This window comes from Schistocerca piceifrons, chromosome 2 (assembly GCF_021461385.2).
Source record: "Schistocerca piceifrons isolate TAMUIC-IGC-003096 chromosome 2, iqSchPice1.1, whole genome shotgun sequence".
Lineage (NCBI taxonomy): Eukaryota > Metazoa > Arthropoda > Insecta > Orthoptera > Acrididae > Schistocerca > Schistocerca piceifrons.
In genome coordinates, this window is record NC_060139.1 from 584,310,951 (window position 1) to 584,335,908 (window position 24,958).

Below are 24,958 nucleotides of genomic sequence, written 5' to 3' on the forward strand. Positions count from 1 at the left end.
TCATTAAACACAATACTCGCTTAGAAAACTGGAAGATTACGAGCAGTGCCACGACTGTGAGTGGGAAACATACTCTTGCGCTCTTTTAAAGCTTTACACAATGGGTGAAAAACTTTATTGATCCTTGAGGGCCACTCCGCATTTCAATTGGCTGTTACCTGCTCACACTAACGGTATGATTCTGTAAAGTACTGTTTCCTTCCAGCACTCACAGAAATTTCTTTCTCATTGGTGCTGGAGAACACCTAGCATCTCGGGAAAGACGGTCTAGTGGGCCTTGACTGCAGCTTATTTACAAAGATTAAGGGACGACGGAGGGCAGGAGAGAAGGTGCGGATGAGTCAGATTTTAAATTGTTTGATAATGTTGCTGCACTGTGCGCAATTGGTTAACTAATTCCATTACCCGTTTTCCTCATTCTTTTTTTGTTTTCAAGCGATTGTTCGCTAAAAATGCCATTTCACCAGCATGGTACACCGCACCATAATAACCTGTGCACATTTGCATAGAAAGCACTTAGCACTGTTTCCTTTATACAGTAGTTTATAAGCGTTTGAAGACATAACAACAATTACACATTTTTATCTTCAGGAGTTTAACATGTTTTCCCATCTTTGCATCTGACGATACTTTAATGACCTCTTTCTAAAGATTTAACACCGGGTGGGGGGGGGGAGAAGGGTGGTTACAACGCTGTCTCTTGTCTTTGTTACACCTGAAGGAAATGCATCAGTCCAAAATAAATAAATAATGGCACGAAATAACGAGAAAAATCCACAACTCGTGGAATTTATAAGCACCACCAGACAAGAAGTTAGCCCCCTCAAGAGACAACACTCTAGGACTACTGTATGTAACTCCGACTCCAGCCGTGACAATGGCCTCATTTAGGCGAGGATGGGAGATCACAAGTCTCTTCAGGTGTGCCATATCCGGCTGTAGCTATTTATTGTTGATTAGATGAAGCTGCAGTAACGCTGATGGCTAAGTTTCAGTCCCTGTTCCAAATAGTTCTAGACTCTTTCTATTAAACTGAAATCGGGTGTTGTAACAGGCCAGTCGAGATGCGATAGGGTGCCTGAGTCTCTATCTATCCAGAAGCATATCCGCAGAGCCTAGTGAAGCATTGCTACCTTTGGATAACGGGGTCTAGGGGGTGATTCCCGGGCTGGACGTGGATTTTCTCCGCCCAGGAACTGGGTGTTTCTATTGTGTTAGTCATTTCGTCATCATTCGGGGAAGTGGAGAGACTGGATAGTGCAAAGATTCGGAATTTAGACGGGCGCTGGTAACTATGAAGTTGAGCGCCCCACATCATCATCATTATCTCACCAGAGCCGGGAGAAACCACAGCACACTCGTTAATGAAGATGTCAAAGATAGGCCAACACTTGGTCACCGAGAAATATAACAGGTGGTTATGATCAAACAGACAGTGTACTGAGTGCTGCAGTGCGGGTTTCAAACATCGAGGGATGGTGAAACGTCGTAAGCATGTTCTTTCATCGGTGCTTTCACGGAGTATGCTGATCTGCAGTATAGCGTACGACGGCATATCACTCTTCAGCAGGGTATACTGAAAAAATAATAGTTCCACTTTCTGTCACCATGCGAAAATATGGCGTTGTTAGCAGTCAGAATATGGAATGCTTCCTGTTTTGACGTTGGTATGGTGTGGTGACCTCTTTTGTGGCTTGACTGTTGGTGTAAAGTGTTAAGAATGTTGAAGTTTTCCGTACGAAACACAACGGCTATTGAGAAGAAAGACAGTGCACTGTTAGTAAAGTTGTTTTATCAGAACGACAGCACTAACAGTGATGCATTGCGAGAATATCACCGACAGAAACAGCTGCGAAGAGACCCCATGTCGATAAATATGTTGAAGAATATGATCGCGAAGTTTTGACAAATGGGTGGATTAGGTGGTACAGTGGGGAAAGTGAGTAGGCCCATTCCCATGGCAGTTGTTGATAAGGTTGCTGCTGCTATAGCCGACCGTGCAGCATCCGTCTTATATTGCACAGCCAGTACTCGAGGTATGTCACGGGAATTGCCTCATCTCTGGTCGACATTTCAAAAGATTTTGCGGTGCATTTTACAATGTAACCGCTACAAGTTTCAGAATGTACACCAAATGGAGCCACAAGTTGGGCACAAAGCCCTGACCTTTGCCCTTCCTTTTTGACATTGTTGAAAATGGCTGACATGTGACAAGAAAATATTCCTTGTGTGGACCAGGCGCATTTTACTCTCCACGGTCCGTTGAATTCACAGGACTGTCGGCTATGGGGTTCTACTCCACCACATGTTGTGGATGAACATCCACTGCACTGAACTTGGGTAAATGTGAAGTGTGGTTTCACAAGCTTCCTCACTCTGAGATGCCAACCAACGTGCCTGTTAAATGTAGAGTCGTATCTGCAATTTATAAGGACCTCCTTGTGCAACACATTCCAACTTTGCTTCACAACACTATTTTATGGAAGATGGGGTGACATCACATGTGACTTACGTGGGGAAGGTTTTGCTTTGAGAAACCTTTGGCAACGACTGCATCATTTATAGGCAATTTCAAGATGTGTGGCCTTCCAGATCTCCCGATCAAAATCCTTGTGACATCTGGTTGCGTGGATATCTCAAAGACCTTGTCTTTCAGTCACCGATAACGTTCAGATCTACAGGGTGGTTATAATTAAACAGTGTTCCGAATGCTGCAATCCTGGCTCCAAAAACCGCGGGATGCTGAAACGTCGTTATGTTCATTAATAGGAGCGCTCGCGGAGTATGCTGATCTGAAGCATAGCTTATGATGGCATATCACTCTGATTACGTCGGATGTTCTGCGAGCAACTGTAGACCATGCCGTGTTATGGATGCAGCGTGTTGCCGAATCGGGAGACCATCCCGAACACATGCTGTACCTTGTAACCATATCCTAATAAACGTGTCACACCCACGGTGGTTATATGTCTGATCTTTACCCACACCATGTCCTGACTGCTTACAACGCCATAGTTTCACCTGCTGGTAGAAAGTGAAACTATTATTTTTTTTCTGCATACTCTGCTAGAGCATTGATTTATGAACATAATGTTTCAGCGTCCTGCGATGTTTATAGCCTGTAGTACAGCAGTCGGAACACCATCAGTTTAGTTATACCCACCCATTGTATCCTGGTTCATGTTCACAGTAACATAAATGAGTAATAACAGATCATGGTACAAAAAAAAGTACAGAACAACCTGTGGCATGACGAGAACCCTGGACACACTGTGGATAAAACATCTATTGAGAATTCGGTGTACTCGGCATCTTGCATCATCAAAAAAGTCCCAAAATCGCGACTTTCCGGACCACACTAAACACCACGTCCAGTCAGTTACTGTCCAGTTTCTGAGTTGTTTGGCTCACTAAGGACACGCAGATTCTCTGCCACTATGAGAAATGTTCGTTTGCAAGGAACCCGACTCAAAAGTCTAAAAAGTCTACTGCATGCAGTTCCCTGTGCATTGTTCGGTCTCAAACTCGTTGAGATTGACCTACATTCACTGACAGCAGCAGTACTTGTTGGGTTGTAAAACTGCATTCACTGACAGCAGCAATCCTTGTTGGGTTGGAAACCGATTGTTATCGCCAAGGCTTGTCAGTTGGCTCCGGTCTCTGTTGATAAGGATCTTTTTACGACCAGCGTTCTTGCGCAATGTAACATGACTGTGAGTTGTGCACCACTCCTTGTACGTACGCTGTACAGTCCCAGTCCATTCACCATTAAAGCCGTCAACTTCATTCGTTGGTAAGTCTAAACACGATAGGTCCTTTCCGAAATTCTGTCGCACTTTCATGCCGGCCATTCTTGTCCCACTGACTTCATGCAACCGACTATGTCGGTCGCTGTACTAGTGGCACCAGTTCTACACTATCTACAGCGCTGCAAAGCGACCAGCATCCTCTTTAAGGAAGTAACTAATATTTTGTCCTGTGAGCTGCTTTGGACATGCTTTTACACTCTTCGACAGAAGAAAGGGCGTACCACAAAGAAATTATCCGAATGGGATGGAAATCTGTAGAAGTGATGTATATGTACAGACAAACAAATGATCGCATTTTTTTTTTTTTTAAATTGGATGATTTATTCAAGAGAAAGAGCTTCATAAGCTGCGCTAGACCGTAACGTGTTGGTCCACATCTGGCCCTTATCCAGGCAGCTATTCGGCTTGGCACTGATTGATCGAGTTGCTGGGTGTCCTCTGGAGGGATATCGAGCCAAATTCTGTCTAACTGGAGCGTTAGATCGACAAAATCCCGAGCTGGTCGGAGGGCCCTGCCCATAACGCTCCAAACATTCTCGAATGGGGAGAGATCTGGGACCTGGTTGGCCAAGGCAAGGTTTGGCAAGCACGAAGACAAGCGGTAGAAAGCCTCATCGCGTGCGGACGCGCATTATCTTGCTAATATGTAAGCGTAAGATGACTTGACATGAGGGCAACAAAGCGGGGCGTAGAATATTGTCGACACATCATTGTGTGAGGGTGCCCCAAAATACAACCAAACGGGTTCTGCTGTGAAAAAAAAGAAAAAAAAAGTTGGCAGCCACATCATCATTCCTGGTGGTGTCCGCCCCGATAACTGAGTGGTCAGCGTGATGGATTGCCGTCCTACGGGCCCGGGTTCGATTCCCGGCTGGATCGGAAATTCTCTCCACTCAGGGACTGGTTGTTGTGTTGTCTTCATCATCATTTCATCCACATCAGGCGCGCAGGTTGCCCAATGTGGGGTCGAATGTAAGAAGACCTGCACCAAGGCGGCCGGACCTGCCCCACAAGGGGCCTCTTGGCCAATGACGCCAAACGCTCATTTCCAGTTTTCCATTCCTGCTGGTTGGGCCATATGGTGGCTGACAGTCAAGCTGGCATCCCACCTCTGTGTGTGGCGTCTCCAGACAGTCTTTGGCCTGGAATCTCATTACATTGACTGAAGGAGAATTGTCTTCAGTGATGAATCCTGCTTCGGACTGAGCCTCGATGACCAGTGAAGACATGTCTGGAGATGCCCCGGAAAACTGTGGGATTCCAACCTTACCGTCGCCCGTCACACGGCCCGACAACCAGGTCTAGGGCGCCATTTCTTTTCAGATCACGACCTCTTTGGTTGTCATCCGCGGCACCCTTACAGTACAGCGATACGTCGACGATATTCTACGCCGTTTTGTTGGCCTTCCTGGCAATTAATCTGAGGCTTACATTTCAGCAAGATAATGACCATCCGCACCCGGTGAGAGTTTCTACCGCTTGTCTTCGTGCTTGCTGTACCTTACCTTGGCCAGTAAGATCCCAGGATCTCTCACCATATGAAAACGTTTGGAGCATTATGGGCTGGGCCCTCCTCGGGCATTGACTATCTAATGCGCCGATTGTACACTATTTGGCACAATATCTCTCAGGAGGACATCCGACAACTCTGTCGATCAGTGCAACGTCGAATTACTGCTTGGATAAGGGCCACAGGTGGACCAGCCCGTTTCTGGCTTGCTCAATTTGTGAAGCTCGTTCTTTTCAATAAATCATCCAAATTTTCGGATATTATAGTCATTTGTTTGTCTGCATATGTACATCACATCTATCGATTTCCGCCCCATTTGGATAATTCTTTCGTAAAACGTCTTTTGTTATTTTATTTTATTTTTCTAGAGTATATACTACCGATAATCATAGTATTTTACGATTTTGTGATGACTCCTTAATATTTGCGAGCAAAATTATGAAACATTGGGTTGTTCGGTTCAGAGTATCGTGTTAGTTAATTGATCCATTGTTAACAAGTGTATAGTCTGTTCAAAATTAACTCAGGATTGCCAGTTCGGATGTAGCGCTTGGAGGCCACGTCCGGTACAGAAGAGTCACGTAATTTAACGTTTCATTCGACTCACTCAAACAAACAACTATTCGCTGTACAGATATGAAACTGGCACCAATGTGTTCTGGAAGAGCTGCACAATGCTTCCATTTTAGTTTTATTTGCGGCAGTAGATTATTAAGACGGTACACGAAAATTCATTTTCCATCGCGTTACCGAATTTTCCAGATGCAGGAAATTTTTTGTTGCTGAAGTTGGGCGAACACTCGAATTAAATCTAAAGAATACACCAAATTTTTGGCCGAGCGGTTCTAGGCGCTTCAGTCCGGAACCGCGTTGCTGCTACGGTCGCAAGTTTGAATCCTGCCTCGGCCTTGGATGTGTGTGATGTCCTTAGATTAGTTAGGTTTAAGTAGTTCTAAGTCTAGGGGACTGATGACCGAAGATGTCAAGTCCCATAGTGCTTAGAGCAATTTGGACCTTTTTTTGAACACCATATTTTATCTACTCCAAACCTGAACTCTTTCAGAGTTTGTTAAATGTGACGCACTATGGTCCGCTCGCGCGTCAGGTACTAAGCAGTCACCTGTATGGTATTGTTACGGGAAACGGATCATTATGATTATAACTAACCTGTCATTAATTTTTCTGAACCATCTACTCACTACTAACAAAACAAACTATAAAATTTACAGGTGTTTATCGCGGTGAGGAAACGTGTCTTAAATACGCCAAACAGTATCTGGAGGAAGAACAGAAACGATACAAAAATCATTGCTTCAATACTGAAGCAATTATATTGTAGACAGTAACATTTATTTTGTGTGACATTGACTGAATTCTGGAGACGAACTTCACTTGGACTTAGCTGCTGATAAGACCTTCTAATTAAAATGTCAAAAGTTACGACAACATAATTTGTTATGTAGGTACTTGCCATTATAAATTGTGCACATAAAACATGCAGCTGAATCCGACTGTACTCCATTTCTGTAGCCATAATAGAAAAAATGTACTGACATCACCGTCTTCGCTATGACAGATGCTTCAAGTGTCACTAGAACTGTCCCTGTTGTTATTGAATGAGATGAAAAAAAACTGTGCAACTGCCCAGAAAAAAAAAACCCTGTTGCTTAAGGATGATCGGCACCTTGCCGACTGTCGAATTTTTCTTTCTGCGATAATAACCATAAATATGATGAGGAATCGCATCCACAGCAAATGGATCTACACTGACCAGCCAGAACATTACGACCACCGATCTCCTCGATATAAATCCATCCAGGCGATAGCAGCGTCATCTGACGAGGAATGGCTGCTAGTCAGACACACGCACGGTGCGCGTAGTATCAGCGAGCGTGCTGTCCATGTGTGGAATGGGGAAGGTGTGCGATCTACCTGAGTTTCAAAAAATGGCTCTGAGCACTATGGGACTTAACATCTGAGGTCATCTGTCCCCTAGACTTAGAACTAATTAAACCTAACTAACCTAAGGATATCACACACATCCATGCGCGAGGCAGGATTCGAACCTGCGACCGTATCAGCAGCACGGCTCGAGACTGAAGCGCCTAGAACCCCTCGGCCACAGCGGCCAGCCTATCTGAGTTTGGCCGAAGGCAGATTGTGATGGCCCGGAGGCTCAGCACGAGCATTTCGGTAACTGAACGACTTGTCGGCTGTTCGAGGAGTGCTGTGGTGATCTTCTTCAACACGGGGCGAAACCAAGGCGAAACCACGTCCAGACGTCGTGGGGTTAGGCGGCCTCCCCTCATTACAGATGTCGGACGTCGTAGGCTGGGCGGACTGGTAAAACAGGACAGACGGCGAACTATGACGGAACTAACAGCAGACTTTAATGGTGGGCAGAGTACAAGTGTGTCTGAACACACAGCGCACCGAACGCTTCTAAGGATGCGCATATACAACTGTTAACACCACTTTTTTTTTCTTTTTTTACATCGGCACTACGACTGAAATGGGCAACTGACCATCGACATTCGACGTTGGTGCGATGGTTGAGCGTTGCATGGTCTGATGATTCCCAATACCTTTTTCATCCTGCCAATGGGAGGGCGCGAATCCGTCGTCTTTCACGGGAACACCACCTTCACACCTGGACTGCGGGACGGAGACAAGCTAGCGGCGCCTCCATTCTATTCTGGGGAACATTCCATGGGTCCAGTGGAGCTCGCGCAAGGCACCATGACGACCAAGGAGTATCGACCACTGGTTGTACACCACGTACAACCCTTCAAGACAATCATGTTTCCCTACGGCAGTACCATTTTTCAACAAGATAATGCGCCATGTCACAAGGCCAGGAGTGTGATGGAGTGGTTCTAGGAACACAGTGGCGAGTTCAAATTGATAAACTGACTCACTAACTCACAATATCTTAACCCGATTGAACACATATGCGATGTGATTGCGCGTTGGGGTCAGAGCTCATCGCCCTCCTACCAGGAATTTACATTTGGTGACTTCTGTGTGCAGATGTGGTGCAAACTTTCTCCAGCGTCCTTCCAAGGCCTCATTGCTTCCATGCCACGACACGCCGCCGCTGTTATTGTGTCAAAGGTGGACCCACCGCTATTAGGTAGATGGTCAAAATGATCTGGCTGATCAGTGTTTATTGGCAATCCTCTTATCCACATGAAGTTTTTTTCCCCAGAAGACTCAACCCTCGAAGTGTTTCCATCTTCTTTTTATTTCTCAAACTTTTCTTTGTTGATCTTCACGGTATTGTTTTGGTTTATGTTCAGAACAACAGCAGAGCTATCGATTACCTTGTCAACGGAGAGAAACGGGCCGTCATTAACTTTTTCATTCTTAAAGTAGACACGTAACTCGCAAATTATTTCTCTCGACTGCCCTCGTACGGCAATTCCCTGATCAAGTAAGCGGCACAGAACTTTTGCACTCATAACTTCCGACTAACATCTTTTTGACATTGTTCAGGACAATACGACACATAACAGTAACAACAAATATGACAACAAATCCTGCAGCATTAAAAACGACAACGAAAATCACGGGGTGCAACAATCACAGAGGACAGCAAGCTGTCTGAAACTCAAACAAGCGTGAAGTGTTGTGGTGATTGCTGCGGCTACCGATGAGTGGCATTGGCGGAATGCGGTTCAAGTTTTCCGTGTGAGCTCTCCCACTACTGCTTCGGTCGTAGCTATCAATCTCACAGTAATTTTGAACAGACTATAGTTAATTTGTCTCTCTGATGCACAAGGTGTTTCACAATTCCTGTTACACACCTCTAGAGGTTGTGGAGGGGATTAAGTGGATCCAGCTTTACACACGAATCAATGTCAGAAAACGGTTCGTTTCCATGATACAAGGAAAATATGATGTACATATTTCACTTCTGTTCACTGTCAAATTACAACAGCTGCTCTATATAACGACCACAGAATTTGGTGCACGTAGTATATCTGAGCAGTGAGTTCGCATAAACTCTGTCCAACATGCGTGGTGTATGATTAAACACATCTGCCGCAGTCATGATCTATTCAACAAGACTCTTCATTGGCCCCAGAAAAAAAAGTCCAAAGGGGTTAAATCTGAGGATTTTGGTGGCCAAGCATGTCCAAATGTGTGTGAAATCTTATGGGACTTAAATGCTAAGTTCATCAGTCCCTAAGCTTACACACTACTTAACCTAAATTATCCTAAGGAGAAACACACACACCCATGCCCGAGGGAGGACTCGAACCTCCGCCGGGACCAGCCGCACAGTCCATGACTGCATCGCCCTAGACCGCTCGGCTAATCCCGCGCGGCGGCCAAGCATGTCGTCCACCTCGACATATCCTTCTGTCCTCCTAGAACACGTTCAGATGTTTGGGGGGGGGGGGGGGGGGCGCCAACTGCAAAATATACCACCGTGCCACCATTCAAGCAGAACGTCCAATGGCACGTCTCCAAAACTCCGCCAGCGCTTGTTGCAGGAATATACGGTACCTGGCACCCGTTAGGTGGGGAGGAAGTTTATACGGCCCAATCACATGAACGTCGCAGGTACTTCCCCAAATATTGATGCCGCAGGTGTGCGGAAATCAGCGTGTACACGTGGCTTTGGGGTTTTCTTGTTACCAAATGTGTTTATTTCAAGCGTTCAAAACACCTTCCCTGTCGAAATGCGCTTCGTCAGTGAACAAAATACGTCTTTAAAACTGAGGAAAATGTATACAACGGTGTAAAAGCCAAGTACAGCAATTGACACGTGGCACAAAATCCGCCGGGAGCATGGCCTGTACGTTCTGAGGGTGATATGGGTGGAGTTGTTGTTCATGCAGAACACGCCAGACAGACGAATGAGACAGATGCAAGTCAGGTGCAGTGGCTCGAGTTCTCGTCGATGGGTTCTCTTCAACTTGATGAAGCACTTCCTCTCCCAATGCACCAGTGCACCGCCTTTTTGGAGCACCGCAGTTTACTCTATTGCTTGTGAATTCAACACTTTCTCGCAGCTGTTGTTCTACCCTGGCAAACATCGAATGAGACTGGGTCACACGATTTGGAAAGTACTCGTAGTACAGACGTTGAGCTTCTCTTCCATTAACGCGACCTGCACCGTAAATGACCAACATATCGGTGTGCCCTGTGAATGTACACTCAGGCATCCTGTTACCGCAGTACTAGTCACTGTAATGTCAACTGACGTATCACCAGAAAGCATGAAAACACGGTAGATGGAAACAGAGGACGTGACATCGCATCATCATATCATTCGTGAATGTGGGTAGCCTACCAAACAGGCGAAATGCGTAAAAAACATCTAGCGCGCGATTGAGTAGCTCTTGTTTTCCTTGTAACATGGAAAAAGATCATTTCTGGACATGGGTTCCTACGTAAAACTTGATCTATGAAGTCACCTATACAACCTCTGGAAGTGTGAAACTCACTGTTTATCTAAGAAATGAGCGCAGTAGATTACACGAAGCGAAGCAGCACTTGTTGGTAAGTGGAGCGTGGCACATGGTTCACAGGGCAGCTCTGGTACGTGGGTGGCACTTGCCTGGACTTCCGGAAGCCCGTGTGGCTGGGTCTGGCAATGGAGCGGCCATCAATCGGCGGGTTGGAGCACACATTCTGCCTAACCCCAATGCCGCCGCAAGAGCGACCACGCTTTGTTGCCAGGTTAGTGACTGTGTATAAAAACGCAAACCATAAAAACAGTATGTGTTTCCCTTGCTGACTGGTTTTCAGATTAGAACTTGACTGGTCAAAGACGACCTTATGGTCAACAGATTTAAACTGCGAAGTCTTCTTGTGGAGATACCTAAGGAGAGGTCCGAGAAAGCCTTCTAACAAAGTTTGAAGAATAAACTTTAAACGATGACTCTTAGGAAATATAAAGGACAGTTAAATGAAAACTCAACACCCGCCACAACGGGACCATGGAATGGTCCCATTCAAAAATTATTGCCAAAAGCTTTAAGACATTTATTCCACAGGGAGAAGAGACTATGAGTTTCTGTTTCCCAGAAACCAATCGGCCGCTGACGGATCCATAACCGCACCCATTCATGCACATCCTCGTCCGACAAAAACCAACGTTCACACATATCTGCCTTTGGGTCACCATCTATATGAAAATCACACGGTGAAGTATCCGCGCTGTACGGAGGATGTTGTAGTGTTTCTCAACAAAATCGTTGAAGCGCAGCCTTCATCCAGTTGGTAGTGTGGGGTCAGGCATTATCGTGCAACAGGATGATTCGGTCTGACAGTATTGCTGGGCGTTCTGGCTTTATGTTGCGTCACAGTTTCCGCAAAATGTCTTCATAATGCATCGCCTTTTTTGTGGTTCCAAGCTCGAGAAACTCCACGAGCAGAGGGCCCCTGAAGTCGAAGAAGAAAATCATCATGACCTTACGGGAATTTGTGTGAACAGCTTTGGATTTCTTTGGCGGGGGAGATGTGGAATGTTTCTGCTGCTGACTTTGCTGATTGTCCTCGGGCTGTTGTAATGCTGTCAGATGGAATCATCCTGTTGCACGATAACGTCCGCACTCACAGTGCCAATGGGGCGAAGGCTACACATCAGCGATTTGTTTGGGAAACACTGCAACATCCTCTGTATAGCTCAGATCTCTTGCTGTGTGTTTTTCACTTCCTTAGCAACCTGAAGAAAGATATGAGTGGGCGTCGGTTTCAGTCGGTTGAAGAAGTGCTCGAGTTGGTGCGGTTGTGGGTCCTCCAACGGCCGACTGCCTTCGAAGAAACATGAATTCATCGTCTCGTCTACCAGTGAGACAAATGTCTTATCGCATTTCGTGGTTACTTTTTAATGGAACCATTCCATGGTCCCGTCGTGGCGGCAGTTCAGTTTTCATTTGTCTGACCCTGATATTACAACCCCGTTCATATCGCTCCCACAGATATCGCGAAGACAAAATTTGGTTAACTATAGCACGTACAGAGGCATTTATACAATCATTCTATCCGCGCTGCATACGTGAATGGAATGGGAAAAAGCCCTAATAACTGGTCCAATGGTACGTACCGCTGCCATGCATTTCACAGTGGCTCACAGAATACAGATGTAGATGTAAATGCTCAGGAATTTATAGAATAACAAACCGTCATCACGATTAATTACATTATCTACTTCTTGTTTTCGGCAGCTTCCTTAATAATTGGCTTCCAGAAACGCAACATTTTGATTTTAATGTAATCCATGGACTGACCACTAGCGGTTGTAGCAACTCGCTCGCCTACCCATCTCCCTACAGTAATCAGAAGCTGTTGTAAACAATTTATGATACCTGCAGACGCTCTGTGGACCGAAACTGGTTGTAGAATAAAGAAATTTTTATCAGTAGCCCTTGGTGGTGAATAGTGACTTTTTTTCAAATATTCGCGAGATGTGTGACACCATGTTCTTAAAACATAAAGGGTTTTCAAATGACACACGGTCACTAGTGTAAAGTAACGGTAACGATTTTAGTAACTAAAAAATGTAGTTATACACAGTACACATACTCAAAAACTGTTGGCACGTTTATCCCATTGCGACACTAGCCAGTCGATTCCGTCCTTGAAGAAGCTAGTGGGTGGCTGTCGGATCCAGGCCTGGACCCAGTCACACACTTCGTCGTCCGTTGCGAATCGATGCCCGCTAATAGCTTGTTTTAGAGGTCAAAACACACGAAAATCACAAGGTGAAAGGTTAGGACTGTACGGTGGATGTTCCAGCGTTCGCCACCAAAACTGCTGCAATGTTGTCTTCACCGGATTGGCCGTGTGTGGGCAGGCATTATCATGCAGGAGGATAACGCCCTTAGACAACATGCCTTGGCGTTTCGACTTGATGGGTCGTCTGAGGTTCTATAAAGTGGTTTGATAACGCTGGGCAATGATGGTGGTTCCCCGTTCCAGGAGCTCGAGAAACAGTGGGCCTTTGTGATCAAAAAAGGACATCATGACCTTACCAGAACGGGTGTTCACGGCCTCTGCTTTCTTTGGAGGTGATGAAGTCGCATGTTTCCACTGCTTGCACTGACGCTTGCTTTCCGGTTCAAAATGGTGACACAATGTTTCGTCACCTCACCTGTGACAGTACGCGGCAGAAAGCCGTATTTCTCCTGATGATAACGCAACAGATGACTCAAAGACAGCATCATTCAAGTATTGCGCTGTTCGGCTGTCAGTTGGTGGGGAACCCACTGCGCACAGATTTTTCAAAAGTTCAAGTGTTGATGCATTATGGTGTGAGCGGTGCCCACGCTAATACCCAGTAACCGATAGATCTCGTCCACGGTGATCCTGCGGTTGTGCAAGACTAAAGCATTCACTTCCGCAACCAGTTCCGGTGCGATGACACGATGAGCCTATCCAGAACGAGCATCGTCTTCCAGTGACTCGCGCCCCTCAAGGAATCGTTTGCGCCGTTCCACAACACTAGAACGACTCAGACTGTACTCACCGTACACAGCCTTCATCCGTCGATACATTTCACGGCTTCCAACTCCCTCCGCAGCAAAAACTCGAATCACTCCTCGTTGTTCTTGTTTACTCGCCTGCAAGTTCGGTAGTGGACGATAACTTGTGTAACCACCTTCTCTTCGGCGTTTCGGCGTGAAACCACACTGGCACTACGCAACATCAAACGGTGCGCACGCATCGGTCTCTCTACCAATAGATGGTGCCACCATACCCGCAGTTATGTGGTGCCACCTTATGGGCAAGGCAAAGGTAGACGCACTGACCAGGTTTCATTTGAGTGAACCTCATACTTTAGAAGAGGTTCAGGAAAATCGCCTATGTAACAGACTGCATAGCTGTAGAGAACTGGATGGGCGTAATGAATACCAGTTTGGTTTTAGGAAGTGTAAGACCATAGGTGGTGCGATTAATTGTGCCATGACTGTTACTGACAACATACAAATAAAATATGTGGTTGGGGTCATAACAGATATAGCCAGAGAATCGATAATATATGGTGGCCTGCTCTGCTCGCTCGGCTTAGGGAAACAATTGTTCCTAGATGTTTTTACTGTAGTTTCATAGACTACTATCAAGGCAGGGTAGTGCAATGAGAAAGAAAAACAGACAAAATAGTAGGGAGAATTATAGAACTGTGCCCAGAGAGCCCACTGTGTAGCCCCAAGTTTTGAATATCATAATCGAACTGCTGTTAAGGACACTACAAGAGAGTTTATTCACAGACAATTTCACAGCATAGGTTGATGATATTATGGTGATTGTATACCACGATTCGAGAGAAAAGCCGTAGAATAGAATCTCTGACGCAATCCATTTGATTCAAACTTGGTGTTCATAGCGAAAACATGTAGTATCTGCAAATACGACTTCATGCATTCTACTAGAAGATAAGGTAAATGAGATATTCCATTTTAAAGCTCGACGTTGTGTCCATTCGAAGAAATAAAACACGCAAATATTTGGGTGTCTTTCTTGACAAAAATAGAATTTCTTAACTCATATTACGGATTTCATTCAGTGAACAATAAAACTTATGCAGAAGGTTGTGACATTATTTATAAACGAATATAGGTTATCAGCAGTATGCGCGTTTACAGTACATCGCTCTACTATTTTGACAGAAATGATGAAACTGGCTGCATGTGTATGGGACTGGAAACTACGAAGTGAATATGTCGCCGTCAAACTGCGTCACGTCCAGAGAAGAATACTGCTTAGGGTGACAGGCGCTTTTAGTAACAAATGGAAACCCATGTCGAAATCGTCAACCATCAGGACAACAGAGCATCGCTTTCATAGGGCATGGGGCCTTTCTACGCAGCAGCTAACTCCATCTTTTCCACTGGCGATCGTGGCGAATAGATGCGATCACTAAATAACAAACAACATTGCGAGACGTTTTGCCTACCGCCTGCCAGAGTGCAAATTCACGTTTGCTGCCAAAGGGGTTGCCTACCGCCAGGCGCCGGCGTCTACAAACTTTACGCTCAGTAGCGTTATTGGATGACGTTTTCGAACACGGGGTCCTGTCCCCGATTTGTTCCTCAAGTCACCCTCCACAACACTTCGATGTCTGTCGCAACATTCCTGGAACATCCTGTATAGTTATAGGGATTAGTTATACAGGGTGGCACAAAGAAAAGTGACCCTGACGAGTGGAAACGACTGGACGTGAAAATATGCATATAACCACACCCCATGACCAACAGTTACTTCCAACTGGATGGAACAACTACCCATACAGCCGGACGAACCTTGGAGCACATTTACACAACCTTCACGCCTGATGGAGTTCTTGGCGGAGATCAGTCTGGTCGCAGCCCTAGCAGGCCACCCAGGTTATCTGATTTGTCAGTGTGCGATTATTTTGTATGGGGAGCACCCAAGTCTAAGGTGTATCGCAACAACCCTCATAGTCTTCAAGAAAATTAAATGAGTGTATGGCATCGTTTGCCAGGAGGCCCCATCCGGGGAAATTTGGCTGCCAAGCGCAAAGCTTATTTCAGTCGAAGCCACATGGGGCGACTTGTGCGCCGGTGATGAGGATGAAATGATGAGGACAACACAATACCCAGTCCCGCTTGCATCGGAGGCGAGCACGTTACCACCCAGCTAAGCAGGCAGATAGTCTTCAAGAGGTGCAGCAGAGCATTTCGGATGAGACTGCACGAATTCCGGCAATCTAAGCCTTCAGCAGCTTGTTGACCAAGGCCCAAGAGTGCCAAAAGATGTATGGTAATCACTTTCAGCGTCTGATATAGTGAGGTTAGTATTGTACTTCCTTGCTCTGCTCTGTTTCTTTGTGCCCTGGAACACTTTTCTCCAGGCCACTTTTGTTTGAGTGACCTGTACTTAGTTTTTCTTTAATAGCTGAACATAGATTCTGACTGCCGGATGACCAGTTGCTCCAGCGATACCAAGTCACAGTTCCAATACAAAATGGCACATGTACTCAAAGTAACATAATACTGACTTTTAGTTTTAAGTGGTTATTCGAATTGCACTGGGGGGACGAGACTGTAGGCATTGTTTAACAATAATAAATGAATAAATATCTGGTGTACTTCAACTGCAATTTAAATTTGGATGCTGGTGCCACTGCTCTCCCAGGCAATTTAAGTCTCCCACTATGCACGAATGCACTTGAAAATTCACAAGAAGTTGGGCATGTTGTACTTTTCCTGTTTGTATACCTCAGTCGATAGAACATTTGCGTAAGAAAGACAAAGGTTCCAGGCTCGAGGCTCGGTTTGGCAAACTATATTAATCTGCCAGGAAGGTTTGTACTTTCATGTTCGTCCCTGCACTGAAAGCCGATGGAGCTTAGCTGTTAAGACACATCTTGACTAGAGGAGATTGCTGTACACTCCTTGGGTCAATATTAAGAGAGGTGTTGGTAAGGACGGAGAGAGAGCCTTCTGTAGAAAAGCGATGTCGATGTCTGAACCGAGCGAGGTGGCGCAGTGGTTAGACACTGGACTCGCATTCGGAAGGACGACGGTTCAATCCCGCGTCCGGCCATCCTGATTTAGGTTTTCCGTGATTTCCCTAAATCACTCCAGGCAAATGCCGGGATGGTTCCTCTGAAAGGGCACGGCCGACTTCCTTCCCTAATCCGATGAGACCGGTGACCACGCTGTCTGGTCTCCTTCCCCAAACCAACCAACCAACCATCGATGTCTGTATCTCACAGGTGTTCAGATTATATTCATGGCTGAATTATTCTACTTACGTCATCTGTGGTTGAGACATTAGTTGGAATGTTGGGTGGCGATATAATTCAAATCAGGGCATATTTGGGCCATATTGTAGTTCTTGTGAGTTGACTGAGCCAGTTAAATGTGGTATTAGCGTAGTATAGTCGACACTGTTGTTCTCCTCCGGGACATATCTATCAACTGCTTTACAAGGATCAGTGGCTGATTTTTTATTCGACTTTTCTTACTTTGGTTTGACTTGTTTTGTTTTACTTCAGACAGATGAATTTATGTTGGGGTCACAGTGACGCATTGGAAAGAGGTTGACCTTGTAGTGTTACGTTTTGAGAGATATGTATGAATTCTGGCAAATTGTCTAGTGACTTTATTTGATGTGAATTTGATTCCGTTTAGCTATCGTTTGCTGTTATTGGGTACCTGATTACTCAAGTGATAGTGTTTCGTCCCCGTTTGGTTATACTAATTATGTGCGCTGCCTTAATAGTCCTAAGTCTTTATACTTTTCGCTCCTGCCGTACACCTGTTGAAAATCTGTTGAAGAGGTCCTTGATAATATGATGGGTGACAAGTGCTTTTGGATAGGAGGGAGATTTAATTCCCGTATGCCGGCCGAAGTGGCCGTGCGGTTAAAGGCGCTGCAGTCTGGAACCGCAAGACCGCTACGGTCGCAGGTTCGAATCCTACCTCGGGCATGGATGTTTGTGATGTCCTTAGGTTAGTTAGGTTTAACTAGTTCTAAGTTCTAGGGGACTAATGACCTCAGCAGTTGAGTCCCATAGTGCTCAGAGCCATTTGAACCAATTCCCGTATGTTGTTAACTAAGTTTTTTGATTGAATATAATGTGAACATACAACCTCGTAAGCTGGTTTCCTCATAGTATCTGGGAAAAGATCGTTCTTAGTCCCATCAAGTAGTATTTGAAAGCTCCCCATAAACGATGGAGCAAGCTTACACAGATCTATCCGTACCAAACTCTCGCCTTAGAAAACAGTTAAGTGAGTGTTGACAGCTCACTGTTTGTGCTTAACTTGTAAAATATTTCCGTATCCCGCTAAAGATAGTTGCAGTTGTCTATCCGGCATCTTAAGAGGCACGTTTTGCGCTCTGTTTCCAAATTCAGTGCGGCGGGTGTGACAGCAACATTTATTATTTCACCCATGAAGGTCACGAATTCTGTTTCACGCATTAATCGTATACGAAACACAGAACTGGTAACGTTTGTCCGCATCCAGAACTCACGTAACCCCAAAGATTCATGCGACACTAATTTTCTCACGTTCCGCAATGTGTCGCTACCTATTGCATCTAGTTTCAACGCTCTGCGTCGTCAATAGGTGAAGTTAGCCTTTGTTTCCCTGAGGTCCGCAGTGGAAGAACAATAAAGTGATGTCGAATTTATTCATTTAGTCACATCCTATCTCTCTTGAAACAGTTCTATTTTATTTTCAACAGATTATTAAAGAAATATTATTCCATTGCAGTACTAATATGGTACTTTCCACTATTTTGTAGTATAAGTTTTATATGTGTCATACACGGCACTTAGAATTTGTATCTCATTAAATAATTTGTTCAGTTGCAAATATTCAGCACTAACTTGCTATGAGTGTTAGCACATTTCGCTATTACTGAACGATGGTAAAGGAAGCAGCTATAATAATAAAATATTTATTATAATGACGACAGTAATAATAAAAAATAATTATTTGATTTAATTCAAAATAAGTAAAACTTTTACCTATTACCAGAAGATGAGATACGTCAAGAACTGGAGAAGCCATTCGACTTTGGTATGAATCTGTCATAATTTGATGAAATGTCAAGCTTGTATTTCTTTATGTACGAGGAAGAAGGTGACACAATACTAGGAAGCTACGAATGTTTAAATAATGGAGACAAAGCTGTGATGATATTAGAAAAACATTATCTGCAGATTATATTGTGACTATCTTTTGCAGGTCGTGTTATTTACATCGACAGATAATTTGGATCCACTGAGCTGTTGGACTGACTTCATTCTGAGCGAAGTTAGGAGGCAACTGGAAACATGCAGCCAAGCAGAATTCCAATTGAGAATAAGCTCCAGCCTGACAATGAAATGAGAAAAACAGGCCATGATGTTACCGACTAGTCCATTTGAGGAGATGGACAGATTTCTGTTGTCAAAGAGGAATAGCCGCTACTTCGTCTGCAGAAGGCAAAATATCTGTGGGACAATGCAAGTAGTGATCAAAAAAAGAAAGCATATCAGCATTAAAAGACCACAAATAATTGACAGTTGCAATGAAAATATGGAATGTGTCAATTCATTTGACTGCATCATTGTAGCATACACGCAAGCTGCAAGAACTAGAAAGTGGACAGTTAACTCAATATTATTTCTTTATTTTGGCTGTGCGGGACTACAGTGCTCTGAAAATGAAGAGCCAAGAAATAACGGGTTATCTTAAATTCAAGATTCGGATGTCAGAGTGGTTGGACCATACTGAAAAAGGAACCTGTGACAACACAAGAGAATACAGTGAAGATGATGTAGATGCAATAATCAGCCCTCCACCAAAAAAGAAATTCCCTGTGCCACAACCAAGCCAACAAAAGAGGAAGACAAAGAGTATTGCAGTGAGGTGACAAAAGTTATGGGCCAGCGACACGCACTTATACAGATGGCGGTACTACCGCGTACACGAGGTATAAAAGGGCAGTGCATTCGCGGAACTGTCATTTGTACTCAGGTGATTAAAATGAAAAGGTTTCCGACGTGATTATGCCCGCACGACTGGAATCAAGAGAACTTGTACGCGGAATGATAGTTGGAGCTAGGCGTATGGGACATTCAATTTCGGAAATCGTTAGGGAATTCAGTAGTTCGAGATCAATAGTGTCAAGAGTGTGTCGATAGTACCACATTTCAGCCATTACCTCTCACAACTGACAACGCAGTGGCCGACGGCCTTCACTTAACGACCATGAGCAGCGGTGTTTGCGTAGAACTGTCAGTCCTAACAGACAAGCAATACAGTGTGAAAATAATCACAGAACTCAATGTGGGACATACTATGAACGTACCCGTTACAACAGTGCGGTGAAGTTTGGCGTTAATTGGCAATGGAAGCAAACGACTGACGCCAGTGCCTGTGCTAACAGCACGACAACGCCTGCAACACCTCTCGTGGTCTCGTGGCCATATCGGTTGGACCCTAGACGACTGGAAAACCGTGGAGTAATCAAATGAGTTCCGATTTTAGTTGGTAAGAACTGATGGTAGTGTTCGAGTGCTGCGCGTGCATCACTAAGCCACGACTCAAGATGTCAACAAGGCACTGTGCAAGCTGGTGGAGGCGCCATAATGGTGTGGGCTGTGTTTACATGTAATGGACTGAATCCTCTGGTCCAACTAAATCGATCATTGATTGGAAATGGAATTCTTATGGATGACAATGCCCCTTGTAATCGGGCCACGATTGTTGCCGATTGGTTTGAAGAACATTCTGAACAATTCGAGCGAATGATATGGCCACCCACATCGCCTGACATAAATCCAATCGAATATTTGTAGGTCATAATCGAAAGGTCAGTTCGTGCACAAAATCCTGCAGCAGCTACACTTTCCCAGTTGTGGACGCGATGTGATATTAGGAGGTATCCCATGACTTTTGTCACGTCAGTGTGTATGAATGACCTTGCAGACAATGGTAATACAAAACCTCAAACTTTTAGCAATTTATGCAGTTATCTATAACGAAGAACTGTCTGATACAAGCTGCACCAATATTCACTCACTTTTTGATAAGCTTTCGAAGTGGTGCAAAAATTGGCAGCTTGCTTTAATTGTTCACAAATGTAAAATTTTGTGCTTCACTAAACGAAACAAACGTAGTATTCTATGACTCGGGGAGTATAACAGTTTGTTGAGATATGAAATGGAACGAGCTCGGATACGGCAGGATACAGACTTCGGTTCATTGGCAGGATATTGGGAAGGGCTCTCGTGAAGACAAAGTTAAACTAATTACGGCATCCACTTAGGCACAGAAGCAGTACTGTTTTCCAGCGCTCCATATGCAATTGGAACGGGAAAAAAACTGAACACGTAGTACCATGCTACGTTCCCTCTGCCATACATTTCACAGTGGTTTGCAGAGCATGTATGTAGAGGTAGAAGATGATCCATGCGAAGAATATCCTAAAACTGCAACAAGAGACTAAGACAGCAAGAAAGTGTACAATATCGTAAATAACGGTGCATGAAATAGTTGTTGCCATTTAAGTACCAAATGAAAAAAATGCAGAGAAAATGTTGAAGAAACTGTGGTCACGGTGGACGTTACCTTCGTTAAATACTGACAAAAAAGAATTCAACCGGTTTTTAATTTCATAGTACCAATGAGTCGTGGATCCATCACTTCACGGCAGAGACGAAGCAACAGTTTAAGTAATAGGCGTCACATCAGTAAATAAAATAAAATGATTACATCTACCTGCTAGGGTATCACCAGTGTTTTCTTGGGCGGAGAACGGACTGTTCTAAATGACATGTTTTGCAAATGGCAAAACGGTAACTATCGATCACTTCCCCAGTCTTCTGGATCTGCTACATCAAAAATTACGTGCCCGGTCACAAAGGAACACTGCAAGGAGCTTTGGCAGTCAGAAAACTGGGATATACGAATTGTTGGAATAAGGATATTTTACGTCAAATTTGGAACCTTCCAACTGCCATTGTGACGTAACGGGCGAATTGTGGCGCCCTGAAAATTTCTAGATATGGACAGGCTGCTCGGCAAGCTGGGGCTCGTCAGCAACCGCGTGGTGCCGAACGTTGGCCGAAGTAGCCCCAGCGCGTGGTCCAGGCCAATCACGTGGCTGGGTTCCAAAATGGTTCAAATGGCTCTCAGCACTATGGACTTAACATCTATGGTCATCAGTCCCCTAGAACTTAGAACTACTTAAACCTAACTACATCACACAACACCCAGCCATCACGAGGCAGAGAAAATCCCTGACCCCGCCGGGAATCGAACCGGGGAACCCGGGCGTGGGAAGCGAGAACGCTACCGCACGACCACGACATGCGGGCCACGTGGCTGGGAATTCCATGTTGATGCTGTGTCGAGGACTGTGCTTTGTGTCGATGATGGAGATTTGTATGCCGGGCGTGGCAAAGAGGGCGGACTTAGTGAAACCATAATGGCAGACATTTCACAGTTCATGTAAAAATTAATAACAGCCAGAGGAATCACGATACCTTAAAAAGAAACATATACATTATCATTATTTGCACGACAATTCTGATGGTGTAATCATATTTTCAATATCTTTATTAGTTTAAAGTTTAGTCTCTGACTGTAAATTATACAAGTAACACCCAGCAACGAATTTCCAAAATCTAAACGGTTCATCCGATTTAGTCGATCGATGTGTCTTTAGAAAGCTATTAATGTAAATCTAAATTGGCATGAATTTCAGGCATGTAACTTGAATATTACACGAGTTATTAGAGGTTAAAGTGGCCGATTACTTTTGATCGCATCAGGGCATAAGTACTTCGCAGTTAAACGAAAAAACGGTAGCAGCATGCTTATAAATACGTTTATTTGTCTATGTCTTTGTTTATATCCGATGTGTGCTATTCATGAAGAAATTGGTCAAATATTGACTGTGTTGTAGAAAGGTCAGACACATTAGGCTACTGGCCTACTTTTGTTTCTATTCCTTTGATGTACGTTTATTTAATTTGTTTATGTATTTAATATTGTGTGTTAGAATCAATATGTTTGTGAGTGTGCGTTAGCTTGGAGACATGGTGGGAGCGCTTTAGCCAATCACAGCGCTCGATACTATGGTAGGCGACTACCGAAGTCAATGGAGAGACTGTATGGAGGTGGGGGAGTAGCATCAGGTGGCACAGGACGGGGGAGTTCTGGACGGGAAGGCGCGACGGAGGGTCTCATGGAATACTTGAAGAGTGTTGAGAAGTTTGCGCGTGGTCGCGGGAGATAGAAATACTTCGGAGTGCCGACTTGCACACTTGTGAGATTTCCGTGGCTTCTGCAGTGAAGACGTAGTATGCGTTTAGAAGTGAATATCTCGAGAGTTATATTGTTGCTCATAATTAATTACGTGAAGTAGGAATCTATTGTTTCCCTGTTACTCAACTTACATTTCATTTAATTGCTGGACCATCGACACCAATAAGTGTTTTGCAGAAATAAACGGCATTCTTAAAAGTAATTCTGCCATCGTACTAATCATTTAAAGTCGTTAAAATAGGACCTGCAGATTTTATTTAATTGCAGTCTTTCATTTATGAATTTTTGTGTTACATTCAAAATTCGCTATTGCTGAGTGATAGGAACCTTCGACCATTCGATTCGGGTGTGTATTCATATCGTATACTGTAGACTCAGCAGTATTCGGGATGAAATGCGGCAACTACGAATCCCACCCCCTAGACAACGAAACCAGCCAAAACTTTTAATATTTCAACGCTGGGTCTGAGGGTACGTAGTTGAGGGCCACATTTTTTTTATTTGAAAGCCCGCACAATCTACAGATCCTTCTAAATAAATCTGTGATTAGAAAACGTTTTACGGTTGCATTATGCGTGCGAGGCCGCAGCCGCTTGCTGATAAGTGCCTGAGACCTCGCCGGCAGTAGCGCTGGCCTCCGGGATAAGACAGCGGGCAAGTCATTAGCGCACAGCGAGCGCCAGTTAACGGATAAACACTGCACGCGGTCGCCGAGTGATTCTTAACGCGTGTTGATGACTCTGCGAGTCCAGAGCTGGCGTCGGAGCAACTCTGTGACCGTGTTTCCATAAAGCGTTTGTTTTGTAAATGCTGCCGCGTTAACATAACAGCTGTAAGAGTGCAAGTGTCTTACGCACAGTAAAACACGGCTTCTTATCGTCGTGATGTCAGTGCTACGCAGTGATTCCAGTCCAACAAAACCCTGTATTTACAATCATAGAGCTCATTGTAATATGAGTTTACAACAAGTTAGATCACACATATCAACGTTACGTCAAGTAAAAGATGTAAGCGTCTTTGTGTATATCAGTCATGGAAGTATAATAAGGGGAGGTGGCGCTAGAGACTTCGGCTGCATTGCTTTGAAGCCGGCGCCGTCGTGTTAGTAACCGCTGCACATGAGGTGGTTACTGATCACAGTTGCTGCTCGTTCTTAATTTCTGTTGTGTCTGCGCAACAGTTGTTTAACTAGTAAATATTACAGTGCTTTGTGAATAACATAGCGTGAGGAAGGCATTTTTAGACGTTTTAAAGGCGTATTTGATCCAGTAATACGATGAATTTGACCTCGTTAATGTAACTTTCATTCTGTTACACGTTTCGAATTACGAGAACGTGAAGTATGTGATATAAAAAGGGCTGCCTTCATAATCCAGCAGTTTCCTTAGTATAAATGACTATACTGATGTTATGTCTATCACCTCTTTGCTAAAATACTGAGAACATACCTTGCTATGTTTGGACGGTTTGCAGTATTTCCTTCTCATAGCGTTCAACCCGAGTGCTCTTCGAGCTGTACTGACGGCAAATCTAATGTCAAATTACAGAAATAAAACCACTACAGTAAAAGTAATTAGCACAACTAAAATTTATGTATAGAAAAGAAAATATCGCTTGAACGAGTCCACCTACGAATGAAATGTGGTTCCTCCACTCTTTAGGCTACAATCAGAACGCCTAGTACACCTGTTAATAACGCAAGCTGGTAGTTTTTATCAAAAAACTTCCACTGGAAGCGAATATTTGGGACTACTAACATAGAAGACGTCGGCTTCAAGTTTGTGGCGTCGTGACAATTCTCCATATTATACATTCATGGTATCAATACCCAAGGCTTATTGTCCTTTCACACGATAAGTATCTAGTTACTAATCAAAATCAAGAAGTGA

General features: G+C 44.4%; 1 protein-coding gene across 1 annotated transcript in view; it reads left to right on the forward strand.

Moving 5' to 3' along the window:
• LOC124775615 (galactose mutarotase-like) overlaps positions 1-24,958 on the forward strand; it is a 66,006-nt gene that overhangs the window by 15,960 nt on the left and 25,088 nt on the right. The window contains exon 3 of the mRNA XM_047250444.1: positions 10,860-11,010. Within this exon, the coding sequence (XP_047106400.1) occupies positions 10,860-11,010 (151 nt within the window). The remainder of the gene's footprint in view (positions 1-10,859; positions 11,011-24,958) is intronic.